Source organism: Pogona vitticeps, chromosome 3, assembly GCF_051106095.1.
Source record: "Pogona vitticeps strain Pit_001003342236 chromosome 3, PviZW2.1, whole genome shotgun sequence".
NCBI classification, from domain to species: Eukaryota; Metazoa; Chordata; class Lepidosauria; order Squamata; family Agamidae; genus Pogona; species Pogona vitticeps.
Window position 1 is genome coordinate 27652864 of NC_135785.1, and position 11012 is coordinate 27663875.

The 11012-nt window shown below is 42.1% G+C and overlaps 1 protein-coding gene across 27 annotated transcripts in view; it reads right to left on the bottom strand.

The window, feature by feature from the left end:
- MBNL1 (muscleblind like splicing regulator 1) overlaps positions 1 to 1378 on the bottom strand; it is a 217322-nt gene extending 215944 nt beyond the window's left edge. For 9 of the 27 annotated variants that reach the window (XR_013542944.1, XM_020781921.3, XM_020781918.3 and 6 more), the window contains exon 1: positions 1031 to 1378. Coding sequence is in view for 2 of the 27 variants with exons in the window: in XM_078389103.1 (XP_078245229.1) it covers positions 131 to 133 (3 nt within the window). In the remaining 25 variants the exon portion in view is untranslated. Of the gene's footprint in view, positions 1 to 130; positions 566 to 871 lie in introns of those variants that run through there. The other 18 variants (XM_078389101.1, XM_078389098.1, XM_078389094.1 and 15 more) reach the window with 12 other exon arrangements.
- Between the last annotated feature and the right edge of the window lie 9634 nt (positions 1379 to 11012).

Here is an 11012-nt window from a genome sequence, read left to right on the forward strand (position 1 = left end):
ATAAGGAAGCCCAACTAAACATGTCACACGTAATTTATGTGCAGGAGGCAAGGAATTAAATCTCTCAGCGAACATTATTTGGCTCACATTTAAAAAGAAAAAAAAACGAGAGAGAGAGAGAGAGACATACCATACTGAACAAACGGAATACACTGGCTCGGGACCCCCTCCCACTCCGCCCTCAAACGGAGGGATCCTGCTCCCCAGTTCTTGCAAGGCAAGGTAAGGCGGGCAAAGGGCTGCAGTCGGCGAGCCCATGGAGTGCAATGAAGCCGGAGAAGGGGAAAAGTGGAGCGCCTCTCGCCACTTTCCTCCTGCCGAGCGGAGCTGGTTGGTCCCTCCTGAGGGGCATATATGCAGCAAGCCAAGTTCAGGGAAGGGGGTAATTTTAGCCTGAAAGAAAGGTCAAGGCGAGATCCAGGACCTTCCCATGCACCTGTTTAGCCCGTGGCTTCCGTCTTTATGCGTGCGTGTCGCCCCGCGAAACTGCACAACCCTGCAGAGGAACACACCGACACACACACACACACACAACGCACCCGGGGAGGAAACGGGTGCCTGTTTCACTGTTATTATTTGCTACAAAGCAAAACTGCAGCTGCGACCTTCTACTTTCTTTTTTAAGCCCTGCGAGGGGGTGTAATCTGAAATCCTCAACTGCGGTGGCACTTCTGGCCACCGAAAGCAACGTTTTAAACGCTCACTTCCTCCCTGTTCCCCCCATCCTCTCCCTCTCTCTCTCTCTCTCTCTCTCTCTCTCTCTCTCTGTGTGTGTGTGTGTGTGTGTGTGTGTGTGTGTGTTTCCAACGCAAAGCTTCATGCGCGTGTATATATCTATACATATATATGTACAGTATAGAAATATACATACTGTATATTTGGAACTAACCAAAAAATCATCATCATCGAAAGCACCGTCAAGAGCTGGGATCCCTCGCTTTTTAAAAAAAAAAAGCCCCCTCATCGTCATCGCCGCCATCATCATTCATCATCATCCACCAAACCCAAAAAAAAAAAGAGGACCTCTTACCTCTCACATTTCTTTTTTCAAAGGCAAACCATCAGATCCTAGACAGATCGACCAAGGCATTGTGGGGGATTGAGGAGAGGACGATCAAAACGTGAAGGGGGGAGAGAGAAAGAGAGAGAGCAAAAACTACAACCAAAGGGGTGGGGGGGAAGGGGGAGGGATATTAAAAAAAAAAAAACAACAACCCGGGACTCGTCACTCTCCTTGGCACCGCGGCATGTCTCTCGTCGGCCCCCCCAAAAACCCTCATGCAGCTGCAATGCCACGAGAACTGCCGCCGACGGCTGTGCAGCGCGCGCTCTTATCGCTAATGTCTGGTTTCCGCTGCTGCCCGCGCCGCCCCTCCCCCACCCAGCAAAACCGACCAGGAAGCAGCAACTGGGCGTACTTTTAGAGAGCCTGCAAGAATGCATACGGAGGGAGAAAGCGGGCTGAGGAGGAGGAGGAGAGGCGGCGGGGGAGGGGGGGGGGAAAGAGAGAGATCGTATAAAAAGAAATTAATTGCAAAAGCCAACACACGCTTCCATGCTGGCCCAGGTTGTTGGCGGTGTTTAGCGCTTTTTTTCTTTTCTTTTCTTTTTTTTTGCAGGCAAGTTGCGAGGGCCTGAGAAATAGAAAATGTTGGGAAAAGCGCCGGCTGGCAGGCTGGAGGGTTGTAATAATAAGGGGGGGGGGGGCAGGCAGCGTAAAACCGGCCTTGGAAAACAACTCCAAATCCCCCTAATTACGCCTTCTTGGTATCTCCCGAGTTTGTAGGTAAAATCGTGAGAAGGCAGGAGGAGGAGGAGGAGGAGAAAAAAACACACGTCTGATTTGCAGAGTGAAAATGACACAGGCAAAGATCTCTGCCAATGGAGTGTCTCGGTTGATATTATAATTATTATGATTATCTCCCCCAGACTGGGGAGAGAAGTCTGCAAGGTTAAGACTCAGGGGTTTCATCCAGACAGCAGACTTTGGGATACTGGCCGGCAGAGCTGTCTGAAATTTAGTGGAGGCTGCCTCTTCCGAAGCCAGGGGCTTCGGAAGAGGTGGCTTCTTTGAGAGGCCCGGCCAAATTATTACAAGACTGTTTTGATTCTGGAGAAGATGGGACAGGATTACTAGTCCCACATCTGCAGAGCCTCATTCAGGATCTCATGTAACGGGAATTGCTCCCTGTGCCAAACAAGAGAAGGGAGGGGGGAGAAGGAAACTTCCTTACCTGAGTTTTCCTATGTACAATATTGTAGTTACACAAATACCACCACTGCAGTTAGAAAACTAAGCTCTTTGGGACCTTACTTCAGGGATTCCATTTTTAATGCTGGGAGCCCCCTTCTACTGTTTGACAGAATCGGCTACACTTCAGAACTTGCCCATGCTCATCCTTTAGCGTCCTGGAAACATCTTTAAGCAGAAAAGAGACAGAAGAGGGCCCATGTTTATGCTAGCACTTTTCCTGAGAAAAGCTACTCTGCTGGGGCCTTTTAATACGATAACAATCTTGTTAAACAAATTATTCCAAGGAAGTGGTTCTAAGCTTATTTGAATATATGACTGCAAATACACAGTCTCTGTACACAACTGGAATGGTTATTCACCCAGTGACTGAAATAAGTTTTCAACAGCGGCAGCAAAAGTTTATAAAATCAGACACCGGCCGAAGATACTTGATAAATTCAGCTTTTTCCATTTCAGGTGAAGAAAATATGCTTGGCCTTTAACCGGTGCTAATGTTTGTTGGCTGGGCAAACCGCTTCTAGGAGAACTTTCCTGCCACCCCAGAAATGTCTAGTAGCCCTTCTCTGTACCTACATACTTCAGTTTTGACAGCAAGGACATTTAGTGTCTCAAAATTAATTTCCAGTCTTGTTTATCCGAGAGTGCAGCACATCATGTCTCACAGATCTTACCATTGACAGGAACACATCCTGGTGTGAATTCTTTCTCATGTTCCTGAAAGAGACTTTTCTTCTAATATTTCTAATGATGAGAGAACCAGACAAAGCCAATGTTTGGCAGCGGAAGTAATATCTTTGTGGCGTTGTTCTGAACATCAGAAAACGTACCCTCAAAGGTCAAGGTAGATAGTTCTTTCCACCCAGTGAAGCAGCCTCTATAGTGACCCCAATCAGGCAGTGGAGAGAAAGCAACTCCCAGAAGCCTTCACTACCACCTCTGCTGGCCAGGAATTCTGGGAGTTGAAGTCCAAGAACACCTGGAGGCCCAAGGTTGGAGACCACTGCCTTAAAACATTCTTTACAGGACTTGGGTAACAATTTTAACTAACCAAGATGGGCCAGCTAAGCCAACACTAGGCCAGATGAAGCTGTCCTGAATCCAACCCTGCCAGCGTAGGGATGTTGGAAATTACCTCGGACTGCCCTGGATGAACTATGTGGTTGCCAGTGTGCTTATGCCCTTTTGCTGAAGGAAGTATGGAACCTACATAATATAACTTGGCTTGTCCATTGTCGCATTTCTTCTTCACACACACACACATTACCCCCCCCCTTTTTTTTGGCTCTTCTGTCAGCAAATCTTAGTCAGCAGATCAGTTCTGCTGGCTGATTACCGTGCTGACAGGTCTCTGAGCTGTCACAAAAGGTTTGTGCCAGGACAAGAGCATTTCGGAGGCTTGTGTCTAATCCTCTTTCCTGCCTGCCCCCCAGATGGTGGGACTTTGAGCTAAGGTTACACTGTTCGTCTCTAGATTCCTCCTTGTTTTCCTTCCTCTCCAAAAACTCCAGTTTGTCAATATATTTCTAGTGCTCTCTTGATCTTATACTACATCTTATTTTCCATAATGATAATAGCAATGTGTAATGGTGGGGTTTTTGGGGGGTTTGTTTTTTGGGGGGTATTTCCAGTACCACTGTGTTTTTTATACTGTTAATATACCCCAAAAAACTCTGAAATGCACATTCTAAATCACACACCCTGAACGTTTCAACATAAATATAACTTCCACAGCAACTGATCACTGTATAGTGCAGAGGTGTGGGTATCTGGTTGCAGAGCCAAAGTTGGCAGTTCAATCCCCCACTGTACCTCCTTGACAGGAGATGGTTTTGATGATCTGTAAGGTGGCTTCCAGCTCTGCAGTTCCAAGATTATTGGCATTATTGTTATTTTAAGGGATAATGCCAATAGAATTATACAAGCATTTTCCTCTCTGCTTTTTTTAAATAGTGTGATAGGATTGTGTCTTATGACATACTTCCAGTTTTTCATAATAAATAAATAAAATTATTAACGTTGGCAAAGAGTTTGATCTAGATTGCCACCAGTTGTACTTCTTTCAAATTAAGTTAGTATTCAGTCAAAATACATGCCTGTGAGCTTTGTGGGTACTTTATTTTCTTGGGCTGATATTTTGGCTATTCACAGAAGCTTCTTTAACCAACGTAAAATATTTTAAAGCCATGTTTATTGAGGAAAGAGCACTTAAACATGTATACACTGTTAGTGCAGTGGGAATGGTAAACAATGTCTGTGCTTACTTCATGGAAGGAGCATGTAAGAATATAAATAACATTACAAAATTATAGGTATTTCTTACACTGCCCCAGGAATTTTGCCTGGAAGTAAAGTTCCCCATGCTGCAGGCCACATTTGACTTGCATATTTAATTGAGCTCAGCTTCTATAAAAGATTTTCCTTAGTAAGGAGTCCTCTTAAGAGAATATAGTTCTCTGTTGTAATAATTTTTCAATACTTCCATGCAAGGTGTTGGCAGTTCTGGGATGTGCAGTAGTGAATTTTCTGCCCCCTGAACCATTGTGGGCTACACCAACCACCGAAAAGAAAAGAAATCCACATGCATTTCTTTTTAAAAAATGGCATATGGGGATTCTAAATGATACAGGGTAAGCTCTGTGCCTTATTTAAAAAACAAACGTTGGGAAGAATAACCTTCAGAACATGTCCAAAGAGCCCGAAAAACCCACAACAACCATCAAATGCAGGAAGCTTCGTGGAGTGGCAATTTGTCTTTTTGTTGGAAAAAATATATAGCTGGGGGAGGCCTTTCGGCAGTTAGGTTTCGAGGACTCTTTCTGGTCATGCCTGTTTTGTCTATACACTCACTCCATTTAGGGTCAAATGGGATGAGATGCTCGGAGGTCCATGGGTAGACCTCTCGAGGGCTTTTAAATATGAATTCAACACGTGATACAAATGCATGTCTTTACCTTAATTCTGGTCTACATTATGTTTGAATTGATTTATTAGAGCCATTTTCTCCAAAAGTATCCTTTAAAACAGTGGTTCTTAACCTTTGTTACTCAGGTGTTTTTGAACTGCAACTCCCAGAAACCCCAGCCAGCAGAGCTGATGGTGAAGGCTTCTGGGAGTTGCAGTCCAAAAATATCTGCGTAACAAAGGTTAAGAACCAGTGCTTTAAAACATAATCTAACCTATGTTGTGCACTGTCATTCCAAAAGTAGTTCAAACAATGCTGAGAAGTTATAAGTGCCCTAGAAAATTACATTCAATGCTATTTTGGGGAATGTGTTCAGATCATGTATTCTTTGTCACCTATGAACAAGTGGAATGGCATGCATGGCTGATTTTAACATGCCAACAGCAGTACTTTTTTTAAAAAAAAAGACTTGTGATTGGTCTATGAAAGTATTCCTTCACGGATTGCTGCCTTGTCATGGAGAAGGGGCTTGAATAATTCAGAGAAGCTATGAGCTATGCTGTGCAGGGACACCCAAGACAGACAGGTCATAGTGGAGAGTTCTGACTAAACATGATCCACCTGGAACAGGAACTGGCAAGCCACTCCAGTATCTTTGCCAGGAAAACTCCACGGACAGAAACAAAAGTCTAAAAAATATGACACTGGAAGATGAGCCCCTCAGGTCGAAAGGTGTTCAACATGATACTAAGCGGAGGACAAGTACAAGTAGCTCCAGAGCTAATGAAATGGTTGGGCCAAAGCTGAAAGGACACTCAGCTGCGGACGTGCCTGGAAATGAAAGGAAAGTCTGATGCTGCAAAGAAAAATACTGCATAGAGGAAAATAATAGAAAAGAAAAAACCAGAGATTTATTCAACAAAATTGGAGATATTTAAAGAAAATTATGTGCAAAGATGGACATGATACAGAAATGTTAGGGACCTTACAGAAGCAGAAGACATCAAGATGAGGTGGCAAGAATGCACAGAGGAATTATACCAGAAAGATCTGGATCTCCCGGACAATCCAGATAGTGTGGTTTCTGACCTTGAGCCAGACATCCTGGAGAATGAAGTCAAGTGGGCTTTAGAAAGCATGGCAAACAACAAGGCCAGTGGAGGTGATGACATTCCAGTTGAACTATTTAAAATCTTAAAAGATGACACTGTTAAGGTGCTAGACTCAATATGCCAGCAAGTTTGGAAAACTCAGCAGTGGCTAGAGGATTGGAAAAGATCAGTCTACATCCCAATCCCAAAGAAGGGCAGTGCCAAAGAATGCTCCAACTACCGTACAATTGCACTCACTTCGCACGCTAGCAAGGTTATGCTCAAAATCCTACAAGGCAGGCTTCAGCAATATGTGGACTGAGAAGTCCCAGAAGTACAAGCTGGATTTTGAAGGGACAGAGGAACTAGAGACCAAATTGCTAACATGCGCAGGATTATGGAGAAAGCCAGAGAGTTCCAGAATAACATTGACTTCTGCTTCATTGACTACGCAATTTTGACTGTGTGGACCACAGCAAACTATGGGAAATTCTTAAAGAAATAGGAGTACCTTATCACCTTATCTATCTCCTGGGAAATCTATATGTGGGACAGGAAGCAACAGTTAGAACTTGATATGAAACAACTGATTTTGTTCAAAACAGGGAAAGGAGTATGACAAGGCTGTATATTGTCTCCCTGCTTATTTAACTTATATGGAGAATACATCATGTGAGAAAGGCTGGACTGGAGAAATCCCAAGCCAGAATCAAGACTGGCGGAAGAAATATCAACAACCTCCAATATGCAGATGATACCACTCTGATGGCAGAAAGGGAGGAGGAATTAAAGAACCTCTTAATGAGGGTGAAAGAGGAGAGTGCAAAAAAATGGTCTGAAGCTCAACATCAAAAAACTAAGATCATGGCCACTGGTCCCATCACCTCCTGGCAAATAGAAGGGGAAGATATGGAGGCAGTGACAGATTTTACTTTCTTGGGCTCCATGATCACTGCAGATGGTGACAGCAGCCACGAAATTAAAATACCCCTGCTTCTTGGGAAGAAAGCAATGACAAACCTAGACAACTTCTTAAAAAGCAGAGGCATCACCTTGCTGACAAAGGTCCGCATAGTCAAAGCTATAGTTTTCCAGTAGCGATGTATAGAAGTGAGAGCTGGACCATAAAGAAGGCTGACCACTGAATAATTGATGTTTTTGAATTGTAGTGTTGGAGGAGACTCTTGAGAGTCCCCTGGACTGCGAGGAGATCAAACCTATCCATTTTGAAGGAAATCAACCCTGAGTGCTCACTGGAAGGACAGATCCTGAAGCTGAGGCTCCAATACTTTGGCCATCTCATGAGAAGAGAAGACTCCCTGGAAAAGACCCTGATGTTGGGAAAATATGAAGGCAAGAGGAGAAGGGGACGACAGGGGACAAGATCGTTGGACAGTGTCATTGAAGCTACCAACATGAATTTGACCCAACTCCGGGAGGCAGTGGAAGACAGGAGGGCCTAGCATGCTATGGTCCATGGGGTCACGAAGAGTCGGACACAACTCAACGACTAAACAACAAACAACAACACTGTGAAAATATACTTGTGAGAATGGCAAGCTACCAGCTTTATGCCTAGCCATTATTTTGCATTACATTTTAATACTATCTTGTAAATGGGAAAACTCAGTCAATCTAGATAGTTTGAATTAGAAAGTCTCAATGAGATTCATTTGACAACCAAGATCTTTCTTAATTCTTCTGACTGGCCTTTTGGTGCGTTACCTTGTTAATAAAGTCTTGAAGTCACTGAGAGGAACTAGCAAATCCCTTTTGGTCACTGAAGTCTTAAACAGGCACAATGCTTTTTTCTCTTTTCCAAATCCTATGTAAATGTGAATGATATGTGATAAGTCAATGTAACAACACTGAAAGATACAAACTAGAACATTTTGTTTTAGTTGTTATCATTGATACTGTGCAACTTAGATGTTTTTATAAGATCATTTTTAGCACTATTACCAACTCTTGAGCTAATTCAATATAAAAGAAGAAAAAGAATATCAAGCGTTTTCACTTTTATTCACATTGACTTCTCATCAGACAACCCAAGTAGACTTTGTTTTTATGCTGGCAACACACTGATTTTTTACTGAACAAAAACAATGGAGACTATTGGGAAATTCACTGTTAATCTCTATCATAGCAGGAAATCAAAGCATAATTAATGCAATTTTAATTAATTTTGGACTGCATAGATTATTACCTTCCTGAAGTAACAAGGATGAGTAATCACCTACAGTGGTCCAACTGGCAATTAGATCACTGAGCCAGGAGATTCTGATAGACCACCATTGTGGTCTCCCGCTGTGGGTCAACTGCTCAAGTAATGGGTTTAGGGTCTGCAGTTCTTATATAATTATTAGTTATTTATTCTTCATGTTTATATTTCAAACTGCAGATGACAGCCCACAGGAAAACTGTGCTAAGGACAACTAAGATGATCATGATGATGATGCCACATTTCCCCCAACAAGGGACCCAAAGTGGCTCACAACATTAAAATTCACACAGTTTAAAAACACAGTAAGTTAAATATTAAAAGATAAATTAAACAATATGTGATTTAAAATATAATTAAAATATGCTTATTAGTGGAAAGCGAATTGCAAATATTTTTCAGAAATTTATTTTACATTAATCATACACTGGAAGTTGAAATAAGGCTGCTTTCTTAAGCAAACATCCTTCAGCATTAACTCTGTAGATTTCAATAGGTCTAACATTGAAGGAAGTTGGCCAATTTGTTGTTGTTGTTTAGTTGTTAAGTCATGTCCGACTCTTTGTGACCCCATAGACGAGAGCACGCCAGGCCCTCCTGTCTTCCACTGCCTCCCGGAGTTGAGTCATATTCATGTTGATAGCTGGCCAATAGGAGAAAGGAAATATAGCATATGGAATTATGCTCATCCCTTCCTGAATGTACTTTATCCTTTGTGTCCCCACTTCCTGAAAAAAGTTTTTAAAAAAGTTTTGGATAACCAGCCATGCTGGCTGGACAACTGTAGTTTTTTTTTTCAAAAGGTGATTTTGTGGTATTCTGGTTATTTCATTGTCTTAGCAGCTCTTGGAAATCATTTTGTCTCAAACATAAACTAATTTAACTAAGTTTGCAATTCTGTACATACTTACCTGGGAGTAATTTATCGTAGATTTGCCTAAAACATTTCCTGCATTAGGTCTTGAAAGTTCTATCAATTGCAGAGGTTTTTTGCTTGCCGTGTATGTCATGACAACAGCAATAATAATAACACCAATAGCAGCAGCAGCAGCAGCAGCAGCAGCAGCAGCAGCAGCAGCAGCAACAACAACAACAACAACAACAACAACAACAACAACAACAACAACAACAACAATGGTGTCAGGTAATTGACATATACTATCTGGTCTATATGTAAAATGATTTTGTATTTCATTCCAATTGGAAAAGAGTTCTGAGGGATTTGAAATGTGTTCACAATTTTATTACAGTACATTATGGGGATTGTAGTCCAGCATTTTTTGCAGAAGGTTTCTCTTCTGTGGTGAAACATCCAGAACAAATACTGTTCTGGGCAACCCTGGCCAGAAGTACCATAACTGAGTGGATCTGCCTGCACTGTGACTCTCATCTTTCTTCTCTCCAGAATACTTTGTGGCACAGCAAAATGGCTTGTGAGATGGAGCCCTCACCTTGAAAATGGGTCATGAGATCACCCCCCAAGTGTTTTTCTTTGGTTATTATACGCCCGATTTGTATAATACCACTCAGTTATGTTTCCTCCACACCCTGCAAAGCACCCTGATCTACCAAGTTGAGAGTGTTAGGGTTGAGAAAACAGCCATTAGTTGACTTTGTATTAAGACACTTTCTGCTTCCTAAATGTCTCTCAAACAGAAACATTCCATGGTCCTAATTATGCATCTTGTATCTTCTGCTTTGAGGATGGAAGGAGAAGAGTGTTTGCACTGATATACAATTTTCAAAAGCTAATAGGCATTGCATGCTGCTTCCCACCACCACCTTCCCATCTCTTTTCAAATGCTATAATTGCCTTTGCACATGCTGAAAAGTCTCAGTTACCCTTGCAGTATCCTCTGTGTGTTACATGTTAGTTTAAAAATCACAGCACTGTCTACCTAGTTAGGATCACTCTCCGATGTCTAAAACCTGTTGTTATGCCTTAATGTTAAAATACTTGTTTGAGACTACCTACAAATGAAGAAACTAGAAAAATCAACCAACATTCTAAGGAATAAAACAAGAAAGACAAGAGAAAAACATGTGGCATCTTTTAATGTAAGCTTTTGTGTACATACAGGACATTTGGTGACACGAACTGATCCAGCTGCCCATGTTTTTAGAGCATCCTTGAAGGGGGTGAGGGGTTGGATACGGGAACTTTCATGATCACCATTTATACCTCCAGAATAATCACTACATTGCTATTTACAGCACATTTCAAGACATACAAAATAAATGAAATTGAAACCCAATGAAGTCTTTTTCCATCCCTACCTAGAATTGATAGCAAACATTGAACAATAAGTCTGTGCTATGAAGGCTCCCCTCTGCCTCTTCTTGACACTTACCAAGCTGGGCAGAGGCCTGAGATACCACTGAATTTTGCCTAAAGTGAATATTGACATGAATGGAAATGTTTCTCCTCAAGACAAAACATATTAATTCAGAGCTTGGAAAAATACTTTTTGGACTACAGTTCCCAAAGTCAACCAATAACAGGGACAGAACCAAATGTCTGACTTCATATAATCATTTTTTTTA